Source organism: Mesoplodon densirostris, chromosome 14 (assembly GCF_025265405.1).
Source record: "Mesoplodon densirostris isolate mMesDen1 chromosome 14, mMesDen1 primary haplotype, whole genome shotgun sequence".
Lineage (NCBI taxonomy): Eukaryota > Metazoa > Chordata > Mammalia > Artiodactyla > Ziphiidae > Mesoplodon > Mesoplodon densirostris.
This window is the reverse complement of record NC_082674.1, coordinates 69853335-69872182: the sequence shown is the minus strand read 5'-3', so window position 1 is coordinate 69872182 and position 18848 is coordinate 69853335. Positions and strand designations below refer to the sequence as shown.

Here is an 18848-nt window from a genome sequence, read left to right as displayed (position 1 = left end):
GGCTCCCCGAGGTACAGTGAAGCAGAAGCTTGAAGATGTGGTAGCAAGAACCTCACAGCGACTCATTAATCAGGGAAGAGAGGATTTAAAAGCTTCAATAATGGTCTTGCCTGCCTGGTGTTCATGCTGCAGCTACACGTAGCTGACTAGCTAGAGAAAAGGAGGGTAGGCACAGTGGTTCGAGAGACCTGTGGGGACCTGTGTGCAGAGAATGGGTGTTTGAAGAGGGCATATCAAGAGAGAAGAGAATTTATTGAAAAAAACTCCATAGTTACATAAAAGATTTGAATCCATTTGAGACTAAAATTTTTAGAGTAATTTGAACTGATTTCAGGAGCAATATAATTGTTTTGGGTTAGGGACGCGATATAACGAAAGAAGCAGTTTAGGAAGATTGATTTGCCATTTGTTCTGGGAGTTTTGAATGTGGAGAAGTGACTCTCAGCCGGGAGACCACCTAGGAGTGACGCTAATTTACCTGTGTGATGGCTCATCCTTGGGACCCACCTGGGCTCAGCTTCTGGCCCTGCAAGTAGAGAGAGTGGGAGGGGAGAGCTGACAAGGCATGCTGGACCGCGTGGGGAAGGTGAGGGAACGGCCAGTGCTGGAGATCGCTCTGGTATTACCGCCCGGGCAATCCCGGAACGTGATGCTGCTGTTCCTGGTGGGAAGCCAGGCGGTCACAGAGGGTCTAATGACACGTGGCAAGAGGTGGTTTCAGCTCTTCATCGCAGTTTGAGTTGATGTGAGATTTCCACGTAGAGCTGTCCTGTCAAACATGCAGGACAGAGTTTTAAGATATTTATGAGACAGGTGAAAGCAGGGGTGATGCTACTGAGTCGTAGGCTCGTTACCCTCGTGGATTTGTTAGTTCGTTGGGTCTTGGGGTGGGAGGGGCTCGGAAGAGGCGGGGCGTGGACGTGGAGTAGCCCACGCCCCTGAGAGCCCCGCTTCCCCCTGCAGCTCCATCGTCAACGTGCCTGGTGAGTCCACGCTTCGCCGGGACTTCCTGAGGCTGCAGCAGGAGAATAAGGAGCGCTCCGAGGCCCTGAGGCGGCAGCAGCTCCTGCAGGAGCAGCAGCTCCGCGAGCAGGAGGAGTACAAGAGGCAGCTGCTGGCGGAGAGGCAGAAGCGGATCGAGCAGCAGAAGGAACAGAGGCGACGGCTGGAAGAGGTAGAGCAGGGAGGTGTCCGAGTCGGGCTTCTCTGTCTTTATTCCCAGGCGCGGCCAGATGTTCAAAGGACCGTTTTCTGTGGCCTCGCGAGACAGGTAGTGCCTCTCCCCGGCCTGGCCAGCGAGGTACCCCCTGAAGGGAGGGTGTGCTCGCGCACTGGCAGGACCTCACACTCCCGGAGGCCCTAGACGTGTTTTCCTCTCTTTTATAAACTTCAGGGACCTGCCCCCAGTGACTCACCCTATTTGTGTGGGAGGCAGGGCCCAGAGGTGGCATCGCCCTGGCTCCGTGGAGGCCATGTATGCTATGGTCTGAGTTGGCCAGCTCGGCCTTGACCTCATTTCCATTCCACTCTTGGCCTCTGGGTCCCAGTTGGTGTGTACATATTTTTCTGAAAACATACGTACACAGGAAAAACATTTTTCTACAAATTCCTTAACTTTAGGTACATTTAAGAGGAAGGGATGAAGAAGAGAATTATATTGGGCATGATACAAATGCTATTCTGTAATCTAGCTGTTGTGCTGGGATTAGTTACTTGTTGGGGCGGGGGACACATCTTGTACCACCTGCTCGTTGTTTTTGTTCATTTTTGTTTTTGGCTGCGTTGGGTCTTCGTTACTGTGCATGGGCTTTCTCTAGTTGCGGCGAGCGGGGGTTGCTCTTTGTTGCGGTGCATGGGCTTCTCATTGCAGTGGCTTCTCTTTTTGTGGAGCACGGGCTCTAGGCACGTGGGCTCAGTAGTTGTGGCTTGTGGGCTCAGTAGTTGTGGCTCGCGGGCTCTAGAGCGCAGGCTCAGTAGTTGTGGCGCATGGGCTTAGTTGCTCCGCAGCACATGGCATCTTCCTGGACCAGGGCTCGAACCTGTGTCCCCTGAATTGGCAGGCAGATACTTAACCACTGCGCCACCAGGGAAGTCCCCCCACCTGCTTGTTTAATTCATGAATACTATCGACGTTGGTACTATGGTTACCCACAGCTTTTTCATTTTTAATTCACAAAGACATTATTTCCCTATATTTCACCTGGGGCTCAAAAGAGTCTTTTTTCATTTCCTGATTGCCTTTTACTATATATATCACAGCTTCAGATTTCCCATTCCTAGTAGTTTGTTTCCATTTAATTCATACATCTTGTTGTTTCACCTTTATCCTTCATGCCAGAAAAAGAACCCCAAACAACAGTAAAGCCATGTGTTGATACTGTACAGTGGAGTTTAATTTAAATGACAACGCATGCTTTTTCCCAAGTTACTTAAGGGTACATTTTGTGGGGAGAATCTTTGCTTCATTTTGTGTGTTTATAGTCTGAATTCTGAAACTTCACAGTCTGTCCTGGTTTAGAAAACCAGTGTCTGTCTAACTAAGGAGACTGGAAGTATTCGGCCAGCGCTTTGGAAGAAAACACAGGGCACAACCTTGCTCTGTGGGAGGGGCAGCATTGCTATTTTTGTAACTTTTTGCAATTTATTTGCAAACTCTCTTCTAATATTTTAAGACTCAGTGCTCTCTGAACGTAACAGAAACCTTGAGTGGTTCCGAGGTTTTTCAGGCTGTACATGGGCCGTGTGTACTTAGTACACAAGAGTGCTTGAGTTCTGAGGCTCTGGCTGTTTCTAGTTGCTTCTTTATGCAGTATCCTCTACTGTCCTTTCTAACCCTGGGCTGTACTTCCTTCAGCTCAGTGATGCAGGGGAGTTTGGTGGTTTATAACTTGAAGGATCAGGGACTGGGTCAGCTGGAGCCCCTTTCTAACACAGGCCTTGGAAACTGCTGTCAGGCCTAGTGACAGTGAGATAGGTGTCCATCATCTAGGCTCTGGACATGATAGGGAGTGAGGATTATGGGGTTAGGCCAGCGATGGCTCAAGGAAAGGAACTGAGGTTTTAAAGCGATTTGTTCTGTCAGCTAAATAGAGGCTCGAGAATCAGGGCTGTCCGTTAAGTGAGAACGTGGCACTTCACTGGCTTCAGTTCGCCCTGTAATTTCAGCTTCTCAGTAAAAGTTCAAACTCACAGGCACCTTTTTAACCTCTTCATCAGGGAAGATGGAGCCGGGTCCTGAAACGGTGGCATTTGCAGGAACAGAATCCACTGATTTGGATTCTTGGTGATCCAGCGCCTTTTTGTCAGCCTGGTAATTAAGGCCCCAGGAAGTGGTTTGGGAATATTTGTGCCATAAATGATTTGTAGCCCTTTACTGGCATTAAAGGTATGAGGAATAAGGATTCTTTTTGTTATTATTAACAAAGTAGATAAAGATGGTCATCTTCACTCAAAAGATAAATGATGCTTAAAACTGGAAGGTGATAACTTTCTATCAGCGACTGGCAAAAAAATGGTCCCAAAGTCGAGGCTGTAGGTAAACAGTGGCGATGTTCCTTTCTCTGAAAGTGCCATCGGATCCGGTGTGTTGGGGCTAAGGGCTTCTCCGCAGCCCCTGCTGTCTCAGAACCTCGCCGCAGGTAGGGGGAGCGGTCTGCCCCTCGTAGGCCCTTCGTCTGTTAGAAGCCCATGTGGTACATACATCCTCTGCTCTTGCTTGGTGCCCGTTGAGATTTGCTGCTGCTGGGATCTCCCTGCTTTGTTTCTCTTGCTTTCTCTTCCTTGGCTCCTGTGTGAACTGGAGATCTTGGAAGTCCGCGTAGATAATTTCAAGTCTCTCCGCCAGTTTTGCTGAAAATGATGTTTCTGATTTTTCTTGTTGCTTTTGGATGGTCCCAGGAGGAAACTGGGAGCGTGCTGAGCTCATGCAGCTGAGTTCACACCGGTGGTTTCGTCCCCTCCTCTCCTGCCCCTTTCACTTGTCCTCCTCTTCTGGATGCTTAGTGTTTTCTCAGTTTACTCTAAGTTTGTTACCCAGATTCAGAGCCCCGTGTGATAATGATCTCCCTCTATCGAAAAGTTGTAATATTACTCTATTACCTTTTATATGTGATGCATCACCATATCTTTGGATCACGTAGAGCTTTGCCTCTAGCTAATTTTTTTCCCCCATCCCGGCCAGCTTTTTCTCCCAGTCTATTCTTTTTTTCGTTTTTCTGTTCTTTTTTTTTTTTTTTTTTTTTTTTTTTGAGCAGAAGTGAAGATTATTTCATCATACTGTCATTTTATCCTAATGGTTTTGTGCTCTTTTTTTTTATTGACTCTTGCCTTGGTACCTACTCCTCCCATTCCTGTGACATCCACACGTGATCACATCTTCTCATTCCGTGTCTAAGTTTAATAGAAATATTATACAAGACGTCCTGGAGAAAACCCCATTAGTGAGCTAAGTTAAGGTGACTTTGTTAGCTGCTGTACTTCGGATATGTTTTTGAACCTGTTACATACTGAAGTCACTTATGTCCTAATTCATAATTTTTCAGTTTTGACCTCGTGGAGACTGTCAAATTATTGGTAAAAGCAAGATACATTTGTCTGTGGTTTGGTGTGCTACTTTATTCAAAAAAAAAGAAAGAACATTTCTTAGGGAAGATTTGTTTTTAGCAAATCTATGATACTTGTTTTTTTTTTTTTTTTCGGTACGCGGGCCTCTCACTCTTGTGGCCTCTCCCGTTGCGGAGCACAGGCTCCGGATGCGCAGGCTCAGCGGCCATGGCTCACGGGCCCAGCAGCTCCGCGGCATGTGGGATCTTCCTGGACCGGGGCACGAACACGTGTCCTCTGCATCGGCAGGCGGACTCTCAACCACTGCGCCACCAGGGGACCTATGATACTATTATAACAACAGTTTTTTTTAAAAAACTGCATAATCTTTTTTTTACCGTTAAGAGACAAAAACTTTTCATTTGAGGTCAGAACTTATCCTTTTCTTAAAAACAAAAGACGATAAAAGGGAAAACTGCAATTCCCTGTGTGTTCCCGATCTCACCCGTTTGTGAAGATGACTGTGTGTTCTGCAGACTTCGAACCCGGCCAAGGACTTCACTTAGAGGGCCGAGTCCCCTTTTCTGCTGCTTGTGTCTCCCTTTCTGTTCTTGAACTGCTGGTAGGATGTTCCCGACTACCCACTGTCAGAATTTTTCTGCAGGTATTTAAAGCAATAATCCCTTCTCTTTACGATCTGCCCGAGTTTTCAGCCCCGGAGATGCCGTAGTTCCTGTGCTCTGGGTTTCCGCTTCCCGCAGAGAGGGGCGCGTGTGGGTGTTCGACCAGCAACTCCTCCCTCTTCTTTTCTTCCACCAAGAGGACACATGCTTACATTTGTCTCTCTTGTTTCTGCAGATCCCATAGTGACCCCAGTTTTAGAGAGGTGGGTGAAAGTGGAAGAAATTAAAAGCAAAGTAAAGCAAGAGAAAAAATTTTGTCTGACATCAGCCCCAGGCTTCGCACTGCAGACGTACAGCTAGCTCAGCACGGTGGGGATGTGGGCGGTCGTGCGTGCGTGCGTGCGTGCGTGCGTGCGTGCTGGTCAGGATGTGCCGCCTCAGGGCGAGGAGGGCGGGGCGGGGCACGGCACGGCATGGCAGGGCCGGGCCGGCACGGCATGGCAGGGCCGGGCCGCCCCGCCCCGGCAGGGGGTGCTGCTCACGCGCTGGGCTCGTGGCGCGGAGCTGTCCCAACTTCCCAGACTTCCCAGCCTACCCTCCTCGGCTCGTGAGGAGCCTGTTTGTGTTGGCCTTGGACAAATGTCGGGCGTTTTACATGGGCGGGCTTAATGGAGGCCCTGGAGGGTGCTGCGGATGCTGAACACAAACCTGCAGGCTCAGTCAGGGGAAGTCAGCACCTCTGTAGGGGGAGCCATGTTTGAGCCCTGACCCGGAAGGCCTCACTTGCTTCCTTTTTTTATTGCCGCACGTGACTGTCTTTTGGTCTCCGCACTTGCAGGAGAGCTTTCACCTCTAAAATGAGCCCATCTGGCCCAGCGGAGGTGCGATGCGTTTTAAAAAAAAAGAGAGAGAGAGAACATTTGCGTGAAGTGGGATTCGTCTTGAGGCTAAATTGTAACACTAGGAAGGCCTGGAGCGTTCTAAGAAAAACGGAGCGAGCCGTGGCAGGCACCTGTGGTTGTCTCTTGGCTGTGAGATCTCAGAAGGACAGTGCGGGGACCCGCTTCCCCCCAGCGTGTCCTCACCCCTCTGCCCACACAGAGGCCCCTGCTGGGCGCCTCACTCGCGTCTCACGGCGAGTGCGTGTGAGCACAGGGTGCGCCTTCCACCCTCAGCTCCAACCGAGCTGTGCACGGGGACCTTGCTTTTGCCAGAGGGCTGCTGTCTTGCTTCTCAGAAGTCCTCAGCTCTTAAATGTTCTTTTGGCATCCCAGTCTAGTATTTTTTTCCTAGTTAAATTTTGTAAGCGCTATTTTAATTAAGCAAATGTTATTTGTTGCCTAAAGATGGGGAAGAGTTGTCTTTGGGCAGAAGCAAAGTAGTTTAGTAGTTTCTCTACTAAAGTTCATCAGAACTTGCGCTTAACAAACTCAAGGGTTGCTGGTACACGTGCAGCCACATGAACTCCAAATCTCTTGGAAATAGTCGAACCTGAAGAATAGATTGGTTTATTAAAGTTTAGTTTCTGTTAAAGCCTGTAAGTCCAGTGGAGTGTCTGGAAATGGAGCCCACTATTATCAGCATGACCTATTTAGAAAAGTTCAAATTGCGAGATGAAAGCATTGCTTTTAAATACCAATCTAGAAAGAGAACTTAAATGTCATTAAAGCATAGTTGGAAAAGTACGTATTTACTCAGGCATGCTTGGAAAAATTTAAGTAATAAGGAAATCGCTATAATTTGAGAGATTTGGAAATCACTTACAGCATCATGCAGTTTTTCAGTTTGTTTGATTTTGTTTTTAAAGAAAGAATGATTTAAGAAAATAAGAATGACAGTTTGAAAATGCCTCAAAGGATTTATATAATGTTTACTGCTCTTAATGGGGTGAACCTGAGCAGGCATGTTCATTAGAGTTTCCTGGGTTTTGTTGCTTGAAATCACAGGCAGAAGTGTGGATTGATGTTGTTTAGCTGATTGCTGATGATATATATGTTTCATTTTTGACCATTTTCTTTTGAAGTTCTGTTGCAAGAGGCCAGCTTTTCTTTCACATTAGTAATCTATTAAGGTATTTACTAAGGGCTTTCTTTAATCTTTAATTACCCCCGAACACACAGACATACACACACACCCCAATTAAGGGCCTGTTCTGACTGTAGTGGTTTGTATGGTTGGAGTTTAAATTTCTGCTCTTGGTCCAATTTACAGCTTCAAATATTGCAGCATAATGTGGCAGCGGACTCGGTAACTACATTGCTCTTTTCCTTGGTCATCAGTCTCCTGACCAGGACTTGCTGAGTGGGCAAGTCCAGGGAAATTTACCACGTTCCACGTTGTCTTGTGGATTTTTAAAAAGTGTGTGACTTACCTTACCTATAAGACTTGCAGGAGAGGGGCTGTGTCTGATTCACCTTTGTGTACCCATGGCGCTTCATGAATATTTCTCAAATGGGTGAATCAGCATTTGTATCCTTGTTGTATCTCTGGAAAGAAAGGACTTGTTCTGTAAAGTTACAGCCATTCTTCAGTGAACTTCTGGGCTTGAGATCTCTGATTTGAGTTCCAGAGCCACCTTAAAGGGCCTGGTAGAACATCCTGAGGCACAAAGCCTGTGTTGTGTAAAGTGTGAGGCTCTATCCAGATTATCAGTGACTATTCAAGCCCGCCGTGCAACTTACTAGGTGATCCTGAAAAGATGGCTTTATGATTTGGTTGGACCTGGAGATATGGATGGATTCTTATGTCTTATTCTAGATGCTGAATGTTAGAAAATCACGGCATCTTGGATATTTACAGGGAGAGTGGTGGAGATGAGCGAAACACCGTCCCTACTTTTAAGGAGCTTATGGTTTTGGTTTGTGTGTTGATATGGTAACCAAGAGTATGATACTTCCACAGGGCCAAAGAAGAAAAAGCCTTTCAGAGGCTTTCACTTGACAATTGAGATCATTAGTTGTAGCCTGTCCCTGTTTGTAAGGTGTTTGCTTACTGTTATTTTAAGATGTGCGTTTTGAATTAAACTTAATATAATAATTTTAAATTATTTTAGTTAAGTAATTACGTAGTAACTTTATTATATCGACTTTGGAAGAGTTGAACAGAAGCAACTTGATGTTTACACACTTTCATTGAGAAATCCCAGTGCAATGGCTGCGAAGAACTGAAGATGGCCTAAACGAGGAGAACAAGAACGGAAGCCCAGCTGTGGACGTGAGTGTTTGGCAGAGCGTAGACCATGGGAAGGTTGATGCTGCCAGTGCTGGAAGAGAGTCCAACATGGGAGGTGGCGCGGGGGCCAGGAGCAGCTATATGTGAGCAGTGGGCCCTCACCCCTGCAGCAGGCTGCTCTGCTGCCCCTTCTCACCCGACAGCTTCCACCTGGAACAGGCGAGCAGTGGAGATTCAGGCACAGCTGAGGCCGTGGAGAGGGAGGCTGAGACAGGGGCATCCGTGAAGAGCTCAGTGCTGATGAGCATGACAGCAGGCGCACCCGCCTCGCCCGGAGCCCATCCGCTGGTACCATGCGCGTTCCAGGCGCCCCCATCCACTACACCCTCTCCTCACCTGAGGACTCAGTACTGCACAGATCCCTCTCTTCAGAGACTGACCCGCCCAGGGGAAGAGGTCACGCTGCCTCACAGTCACCTAACTTGGAAGCTTCACAGCCACAGCTTGACAGCTTGCTTTTCACTGCCTTGCCTGTCAGTAGACGGCCCGAGCTTGAGGACACAGAAAAATCTTTAAGTTGAAAGATTCCAAGACACAGAAAAAGGAGCTTGAAGGAAATAGAGACAATGTAGGGAACAGAGAAAATATCTCACACACATACATATACACATGCACAGAAATCTTAATATCCTTACAGAGAGAAGATATAAAAATCATGAAACAAGACTATTCAGAAAATAAATAATTAAAAAATTTTTTTTAACAAATTCAAACTCCCAGAAAGTGGGGAGAGAAGATAAGTTTAGGGGGACTAGAGCAGAAGGAAAACAGAATCAATCCAGGTGGTTTGCCTTCCATTTAACAAATGGTCCAGGAAGTGAATACCAGAGGGAGAACATGCAGTAAGAATTCAAGACAAGTTTCCAGAACTAAGAAATAATTTCTGAATTGAAAGGCTTACTGAGTACCCAGCCCAGTGAATGAGAAAAGACACTGTTCAGAGGCACATACATCATCTTGAAAGTTTAGAAACTCAAGGATGAAAAGAGGATCCTAAAAGCTGCTGTCAGGGGAGCAGATTAGAGGGGTGTGGGTGTGGGTGGTACGAAGTGTCAAGGATCCAGATGGGCTCAGATTCTCCAGAGCAACATCAGGAAGTAGAAGGTGACAGACACACCAGTGCTTTTGCAACTCTGAAGGGAGATCAGTGCCCCCAGCCAGAAGTGTATGCACAGCATGGGGGCAGAGCTTTTGTGACCTAGAGCCTCTCAAGTCTTCTACTTGTCTTCACGCTTCCTCAAGAAACTCCCAGAGGATGTGTTCCAGCAAATAAGAGAGAAGTTGACAGGGGGTCCTGTACAGGAGAGGGTCCAGAATTATTCCTAGGAAGCAGGTGGGCGGCAGGATGGGATGCCTGGAGAGCAGCCTGTTCAGGTTGGCCCAGGAGAAGAAAGGGCTGTGAGAGGGTTAATCTCTAGAATAAAGAAAGAACACCTGACCCATTTGACCATATGGAAAGGAGTCTTACGGTGTAGACTTTACAGATGACGCTATGATGGGCCCATGAAAAAACAGGCAAACAAGCAAGAATAAGGCAATTTTTTACTATTTATGTATGTATGTATGTATTTTGGACAAAATAACATAGATTTATTGACTTTTAAATATAAATTTTATTCTTTAAAATTTTTAAAAATTGGCCTCAGATTTTTTGTCTCCAGGTGGTCACTAGTTAACAACAATCAAAACGGCACCATGGCATTTTAGATATAAGTGATCATGGGGCGGCAACATTGCAAATGTTAATAAGTAAAAGAAAGGGTGTTAACAAAGATGTATATCTTATGGCTTGAGGATGGTTAATTTAAAGTCTAATACTTTGATTAAAAAATTTTAAACACAAATGAAAATGGAAAAGGCTACTTGTAAGGGCATTTAAAATGGAAAGTTAAAATTTCTTAGTAGCATTTAGTTAGATGAAGTCAAGGTTTCCCACCGGCCTGGGAGCCCTGCCCTCAGTGTAGTTGGAAATAACCCCCAGAAATGGATTCTGCACATTTCACCACGTTGGAGCTTCCTGCCTGGTATGAGAACGAGTGCTTTCACTGAGCCGCCAGAGGATGTGCACGGGGTCCCGTCACTCGCCGGGACTCTGGGTGACCACAGCTCAGGGGTGCGAGGCAGGGGGTGAGCTGAGAAGGCTCCTGGGCGTGGGCTGGACCAGGGTCAGCCCTGCCCTCGGTAGGCGGAGGCAGCCGTAGTTGCTGGTGAGGGGCCAGCGTGTGGGAAGCCAGCTCCCGCGCTGCTTCACTCCCTCCGCTCTTCCTTTGCGATCTCCCGTTGTCTTCTCTGGAGACAGAAATTTGAACCTCGAGGCTGGTGTGAGGTGGACACTTGCCCGCATCTGGACTTAATGGCTGTGTGGCGGCCAGAGTGCAGTCCTGCTTGCAGGGCAGTGTGGCAGCTTCCAGGACTCTCACTGCAGTTTTTCTCCTTGTCTGGCTCTTTCTGGAAGAGTCCTTGCTGATAACAGCCAAGGCGCCGGCTCTGCTTTTTTTGAACTAAAGAATTTTTCAAGATTCTGTAAATAACAGGAGAGGAGAAAGCAAGTGAAGCCACGGCTTTTCTTTTTGTTTTGTGATCCCACGGGGCTAAGTAACACCTTTCCTTCAGCATTGTTCCTAAAAATTAAAGAATTTTGGTAGCCTGTGTGGTCTGTAAGGACAGGGCAGCGGGTGCATCTCTGAGGCTGTTGCGGTGGTGTCTGTGGTCACGTGGCGTTGTTTAGCGCAGTGCAGCGGCCCGGAAAGGTTTTGAATCTTGCATTCCATCAGTAAAAAAAAAAAATTGAGCATGTATCTGGTAGAGATATATCTAGTAATTTTGTATCATACTGATACATACATTATGAAACGTGCAAAAGTAGCTATCTTAAAGAATGAGCTGGGAGTATAAGAACATAAAAGTTCTGGGTGTGTTTTTTGTTTTTTCCCCTCAACTCCGGTTGCCTTGCTGGCCTGTAGAGCCTGCCGGCAAGCATATCATCTCCCCCGGGAGGTGGGGAGGGAAAGGGAAAAGCCCAGACCTTTCCGAGGGGGACGGTCCTCTGACAGTTCACTGCTTGTGAGACCTCGGCTCATAAGCAAGTCATGTTGTTACCTGAAGGTGGTAAAATTCAGTGTATGAAATTCTTTGCCTCTTCTGACCTGTTCGCTTGAATCTGATTGGCTTGAAAAGCTAAGGGGGAGTTTTGAGGGGTCGACACTGGTTGCCTTTCTTCTCTCTTCTGTTTTCCTTTTGTCTGACTGACTTTGAGGGGAATTGTTAGTCTCCACCTGCCTTCCTCTCTTGTGGTTGTGGTTCTAGAGCTGTGCTAGAGACAATTTAAATGTAAATTAACTTCAGTAAAATAAAACGAAAAACTCAGTTCCTCCATCAAGTGCTGGGCACATTTCAGGTGCTGAGTAGCAGTCTGCAGCCAGCGGCCGCTGTGCTGAGACGGGGCACCTCTCCATCCCAGGGGGGCTGCAGAGTGGCTGCATCTTTGCAGGCCAGCACTCTGCACACTTGTGGGAGGAGTTGGTTGATTTATACTGTGCGCGGTGGCGGTGCTTTACTGACAGCTAGATGTCTGGGGCTGGATGAGAAGGGGCCAGACGTGTGCCCAGGGTCACGCTGCCAGGTACCGAGGGGTTGACAGATGGTCTGCGTTAGGAAAGGCTGTCGGAGCGAGTCTGGTGACTCAATAGCACCTTCTGCACTTGCTGGTGGGATGCAGGATGCTGTCTGATTGACGGTGGGAGGCACAGTGGCCCTCGACCTGGGGGCCTACCACCCAGGTAACTCTGGACAAGTCACTTCTCTCTTCTTGAATCTTTCCTCCTCTGTGGAGTAGGAGTGAAGTGCTTCCCAGGTTTGTCATGAGAATTGTATTAGGTAAAGGACATGGAAGAAGGACTATCAGATACTTAGCACCACGCGAGACACGGAGTGAGCTTGTGCCCAAGGCAGTTTTTACATTCATGGTAATAATAATAGCATCTCTTATTCTCGTTGGTGTCACTTCTCTCCCTGATGTGTGCTGCTTTTTTCCTCTTTTAAGTATTTCTCTCCTTTCTCTGTGCTATTTCTGTTCTCCTGTATTCATTTCTCTGCTTTTTCTTCTGACGTAAGGGCCCGGGGTAACCCTGTTAGTGATCCTCAAGGATACAGAATTCCCTGTCCCCTCACTGCTGTGCTTCAGCGAAGAACGGGGAGTAACTGATACCCAATGAAACCCAACTCTGCCTGGTACTTCCAAGGAGGCTGGCGTGTGTGAGCGGAGGGGCGGTGTGGAAATAGATGGCCGGTGCAGGTGGGGTCCACGAGCTCTCCCTCTTGGCCTCTCCCTGTAACTGGTCAGCAGACCGTCCTGCGTGCCGCGCCATGGCTGCAGAGTCCACTGACTGGGTCGCTTTACTTCCGTAGCAACAAAGGAGAGAGCGGGAGGCCAGAAGGCAGCAGGAGCGTGAGCAGCGGAGGCGGGAGCAGGAGGAGAAGAGACGGCTGGAGGAGCTGGAGAGACGGCGGCAGGAGGAGGAGGAGCGCCGGCGGGCGGAGGAGGACAAGCGGAGGGTCGACAGGGAGCAGGTGGGTCCGCGGAGGGCGCGCCGGCTGGTGCTTCTTGGGGGGCGCTGGCGCCGTGCGGGGCTGGGGGAGTCGGGGCAAAAAGCATGCACGTGCGTGCACACGCGTTCAGGACTTTAGTCTGAAAATGCAGAAGCACGGTTGGAAGCATATTCACTTCAACAGATTGAATCTCTTGTCTTTACCGACAGATACGGAAATCAGTACACTTTAGAAAGCTCTTGAAACCAGCAGGGTGGTCTCCACTAGTATGAGGCCTGAAAGCTTTCTGGATGTGTGTACTGAAATTTAAAACCAACTGTAAGACACTTCCTATGACAAGTGTTGGAAGTATCCAGCGACTAACTGAATATTTTAAGATATATTTGCATATAATTCAGTATGTACATACGTAACGTTAAAACAGCTGATAACATTAGCCCAAAGCGATCAGATTTTGGCGGTATTTGCAGCATGTTATTAACGTCAGGTAAAGTTGCCTTTAGGAGTCTGATTCCTGAACCACCTGCGCAAGCAGAAATTGTGCCTTTTGTTGTCTGCGTTGTCCGCGTGAATCCCATCATAGCCTCTCTGCTCTTCATGTCTTTGAATTGATGACTCTTTGTTATGAGCTTTGAACAAGGGAAAAATATACGGAGGGGGACCAATTTAAATGATAGCTGAAGTTCGTACTTAAAATGCTTGTAAACAGTGGTATTAGCTTCCAAATTTGATGATTCAGCTACTCTCCTTTGTCTCGGGTTTTCCCAGTGTTGGGTCTACATACTATTTTTCTGTTGAAATGTAAGTGATTCTCTTGATCTCTTACTTTACTGACGTTGTTGGCCTGTTAACTGTGGTGCGTTCAGTTTAGTTTTCACGTTCTGATTTATACTTGGGGACCACGAAGTGGAGAAAACATATAAACTTGAAACAGCTAAGTCACGGAGGGATAATTCTCTGAACTTGATCGAGAGGTGAGGGTGTGAATGTAATACTGACCTTCAGTGTTCTAACGGAGTCATTGGCTTTTGTGTGTAGCAAGTATTCTTCACCTCTTCTTTTATAAAAATAGCATCAAAAGTCAGTTTTATTCCAAAATGCTCCCCATGTCAGCCGTGCTGCAGGAACCTGTCATTTCTGCATGAATGTGCGTGTTTGTGTACGTGTGTCATTGTCTGGTTGTCCCTGTGACGTGAAGGCAGAAAACCAGTGATATAGTGACCTGAGCTCGCAGCTGTGATCCAGCTCTGTCTGGCTCGGGGAAGAGGGGAGCTGGGAGTCGGTGTCCTCTCAGTCGTCGGGGTTGGGGCGGGGCTTCCAGGCCCAGGACTGGAGCCTGGGTTGGAACTAGGGGGCCTTTGCCAGTGGCCCTGTGGATGCACTTTATCCCAGATAGGCGTTTTGGGGCTAAATTTGCTTTGTAAGAAAAAAGGTTCCTGAGGAAATTTGTCATGATTTCTGCCCAGCATTCTCTCCGCCAGGACGAGTGGTTAACTAAAACTCCTGTTCGGCCCAGATGTATGACTGCTTTTATCTTAAGGTGTGCACCTCAGTCGGCGGTAGACACTGTAAATAAATAATCTGAATTTCAAAATAAAATTTCTCCTCCCAGACCCCTCAATCTACTCCTCTTCCAGAGTAGTGAGCTTTTCCCCTGTTGAAAAGGGAGGAGATGTCTTTTATTTGTAAAATGTTGGTACTTTTTGAAGTGATTTCACGCCTATTTCATACTTGAGCCTCCCAAAAAATCCTGAGAGTTGGGAGAGAATATTCTTGATGTGGGCTTGCTAGAGACTAATCTGTTGTCGTAGATCAAGGTCTCCAGCCCATCAGATATGCATGCACCTTCAAGGCTGGGTTTTTCCTCTTTATGTAATGTCCTGTCCTTTGGATGTGTTTTTGTCGTTACGGAGCTTTATCATTCTCCTCCCGTTGAAAACGCGTCACCTCACGCCTGTCTCCCCTTTCTCTCTCTCTCTGTCTCTCCCTCTCCCTTTATCTGTCTCATAGACAGACAGACAGACAGACAGACAGACACACACACACACACACACACACACACACACGCTGAGTGCGTGTCATCATTTATTAGACTCTTTAGGTCTTAGAGACTAATTTGGGAAAATCCTCGGCAGTAGGCTTGTCTTAGCCATTGATTGCTAAGTGGATTTTACCCCAGATGACCGGGTGGGTGGTTCTGGTGCTCTCCTTGAGGACCCGTTGATTGCCAGCTGATTTCTGTGTGGCAGGAGTATATCAGGCGGCAGCTGGAAGAGGAGCAGCGGCACCTGGAGCTCCTTCAGCAGCAGCTGCTCCAGGAGCAGGCCATGCTACTGGTAACGCCCCGCGCCCGCCCTGTCCCATAGCTAGGGCCCCTGCGCCGGGCAGGGCCGGCCCACCGGCGGGCTCTCGTGGCCACGTCCCCTGGGGCCGCACTGCTTCGGGCCCACGTCAAGGCGGCTTCTGTTTACCTCTTGATTTCCCATTGCTGCTGAGTTAACTGTTCTCGTTTGGTAGATAGACAAGGTTTTGCACAGCACCTGGCATTCGGTGAACAGGCTAGAATGCCAAGAGCTGGCGGTCCAAGGCGCGTGCCGTAGGACCTGTACCTAGAGTACTCCAAGTGTCCTTTGAAACCACCGAGACCAGCGTTGCCTTGGGTTCTCTCTTACTCTGTCCAGTGACAGTATGCTTAGCGACAAGCTGTCAGGTTTTCCCACAGGTAACCTGCCATTTCACACCCCGGCCGTTGTGCTCTGTCGCAAAACGAGCGTCGGTGAACGCCGGGCTGGGGAGGAGTGCGCCGGGGTGAGGCGGGCGCCGGGCCCCGGACTGAGTGTCCCTCTCCCCCCAAGGAGTGCCGCTGGCGGGAGCTGGAGGAGCACCGGCAGACGGAGCGGCTCCAGAGGCAGCTGCAGCAGGAACAAGCCTATCTCCTGTCTCTGCAGCATGAGCCCCGGAGGCCGCCCCCGCCGCCGGACAGGAGCAAGGCCGGCCTGCACGGCGCCGAGCCCAAGGCCCAGCACGAGCCCGCCGACCGGGCCCGCGAGGTACGGCCCCCGTCGTTCCGGGCGCGCTCCCCGGGGACAGGGAGGGGCCTCTTCTCTGCTTAGTGTTTGTCTAGAGGGGAGCGGAGCGCCTCAGAGCTTTGCAGATCTCGGGGGACCTGGACGCTGACCAAGAGACGGAAAGAGAGGAGGCTGTGTGGCAGCATTTTTTTTGTGTGCTGTAGATGAGGGGCAGGGTGGCCTGTCATCTGTTTTCCCAAAACTGCCGCGAGGATGGAGCCTGCCTGGGCCCGATTCACTGGCTTTTCGGTGATCAGGGTTTGCTACTGAACTGGGGCGTCTGGGCTCCCAGAGCTTCCCAGGGAGGATGCGACGAAGCAGGACCGCTCCTCGGACCCTGGCAGGGTGGACTGGGCAGGCTGCAGAGTGCGGGATGCTGGCCCGGGCGGGGGCGTCCTCCCGCCGTGCCGGCCCTCACACGGCACGTTCTAGGAGCAAGTGTCCTGCTTGTTCTGCAGTGCCTTTATTTTTCGTGGAATGAGATGTGTGTTAGATTCCTGGTGACGCTCTTTTAATCCGTGGGTTTAGTTGGTTGCGACAGATTAATTCTTTCCCTAGTTTATCTTCACGTGCAATCCTAGACTTCTTACCTGGGGAGATTTTAAAGGCTGCCTCTCTAAATTTTTATCTTCATGAATATTCCGTATTCTACATCAGATCCTAGTCCAGTGTTATATGCCTCCTCTCTTTTCTTGTAGTTGAAGAAAACAGAGGATTTCTTTTTAGACTCCTTCCACTTTCAGGCTTTCTTTGGTATCTCTGCTTTTTTCTACTAACCCTGAGTTATGTCTTCTAATTCTCTGACGCAGGTGGAAGATAGATTTAGGAAAACTAACCACAGCTCCCCTGAAGCCCAGTCTAAGCAGACAGGCAGAGTATTGGAGCCACCAGTGCCTTCCAGATCAGAGTCTTTTTCCAATGGCAACTCCGAGTCTGTGCACCCTGCCCTGCAGAGACCAGCCGAGCCACAGGTAGAACGGCCAGTTGGCTGTGGGTCAAGGAGACGCACACAGAGGCTCACTGAGCCACCAGCCTGCTTGAACTGCTCAGTTTGGTTTGTTACCGCATGTAGAGAGAGAGGAGTTTAGCAGAGGGAGTTTAGACTCAAGAGGACTCAGCCTCAGTTGATAGGGAAAAACAGGATTTTCTTTTTAAAGATTGTTGTTGTACTTATTAAGAATATCTGGATTCAGTGATTTCTTCTTTCTGTCTGAATTTTTGCCTTCTCTGACTCAGATGTTCGTGAACAAGTGCCTCCTTACTCAAATACAAAGACTTTTCAGTTTAGTTTTTAGAAAGTTAGTGTCGTAAGTACATAGAGGGAGACTTTTTCTTAACCTGGGGTCCTTGGCTCCCAGCCAGTTCTGCGAGTGGGCGGCCCTGAAATTCCACGTAGAATTTTTTTGATTTGTCCAAATGTACATATATTTTTGGGAAAAGGGCCTTTTATCAGATTCTCAAAAGGTTCAACATCCAAAAAAGGTTATGGCCTGGTGGGTTGGGTGTGGGTTTTCCTGAAGTAGGTCAGGATACAGGCCACTGGGTCGGCCCCAGCATTCGGCCTCGCCCAGGTCGGGGACCTCTGTGCTGTCTGGCGGAGAAAGCAGAGAGCAGAGATGACACGTGTCGGAGATCCCAGAGATCCTTAAGACGCTGGTTCCCACTCTTGCTGAAAATCATTGACTTTCAGGCATTTTGCTCCCTGCAGCCGTGTCATCCGGAGTACTGGGCACAAGTCCTTGAGCCCGAGTTTACCTGTCACTGATGTTTGCATGTGTTGGGGGACGGTAGAGGTAGTGGTGGCGTTCACACAAACCCGGATGAGGACTTGAATGCACTTTACAATAAAGATCCTTGGTATGGAGCAGTTTTACAGTAAAAAGAAGACCCAGGATTAAGCTCGGGGGTGGGGGGGGGGCGCGGGTGTTGGGAGGTTGGTGTTTACGTGAGACCAGCAGCGTCTTGATTCACAGAAGAGCTGACGCACAAGCCACTGGGCAACTCCAGAGAGTGAGGAATGGAAAGAAGAAGGATTCAGAAGAAAGCGGGACAGGATGAAGGGGGAAAGGGAGGGGAATGGGGACAAGGAGAGTAGGTTTGATGAACGTTATACTTACCGTAAATAGAAAATCTTTATGTGGCCACTAACAATTTAGAAAATAGGAGTTCATGTATTCTGTAGACTGCTTTTTATTACTGCTGATTAATTAACGTAGGGCCAGGAAAAAGAGTCCCTTTTCTATCTAAAGTTGCTTTGGGCTAAAAGCTGTACTTACGAAAACATTCTTTCGGAACTAATTCTGGATCTTAACTCTTGGCAAGGTTGAGCCAGTCCTGATTTGGTATTTCCTGTTTTTATTAAATGTGATGATGTAATAGATATATAGCTAGAATTATGTAAATTTCAACATTGAACAGTTATTTTAAAACAAAAGGTATAATTTCAAGAAAATGCAGATTGTTTCAGAGATGATTGCTTTTCCAATTTGGAAGTGACCAGATGAACTCAGTTGTCAAGGAACTGTCTTATTTTCTTCAGTTGTCAAGTAGAAGGAATACCCCCTTCAGCAGTCCATTTAGGGAATCCTAGCGCTGAATAGGATACAAAGAAATCAAAGTTCTTTTGTTTTCTAAGTAGTACAAAGATATGTGGAGTTCTGTGGGGTTGGAGTGTTTTAAGACTTGGGACAAGAAGGAAGGAAAATCGGTGGTGTATTTGAAAAGCTGGCTGTTTTTAAGTTACACTCTTATAATCTGTCCAAACATGCGGGGTTGGTCTTTGCACAGTAAACATGTGGCTCTGTTGTTACTTGGTCAGACGTCTTGCCCTGCCAGG

At 48.2% G+C, this 18848-nt stretch overlaps 1 protein-coding gene across 50 annotated transcripts in view; it reads left to right on the top strand.

Moving 5' to 3' along the window:
* MAP4K4 (mitogen-activated protein kinase kinase kinase kinase 4) overlaps positions 1-18848 on the top strand; it is a 173249-nt gene that overhangs the window by 128010 nt on the left and 26391 nt on the right. For 17 of the 50 annotated variants that reach the window (XM_060116728.1, XM_060116744.1, XM_060116743.1 and 14 more), the window contains 4 exons: positions 964-1174; positions 12804-12965; positions 15194-15280; positions 15800-15994. In XM_060116728.1, coding sequence (XP_059972711.1) covers positions 964-1174; positions 12804-12965; positions 15194-15280; positions 15800-15994 — 655 coding nt within the window. Of the gene's footprint in view, positions 1-963; positions 1175-12803; positions 12966-15193; positions 15281-15799; positions 15995-16821; positions 16984-18848 lie in introns of all 50 variants that reach the window. The other 33 variants (XM_060116737.1, XM_060116772.1, XM_060116748.1 and 30 more) reach the window with 5 other exon arrangements.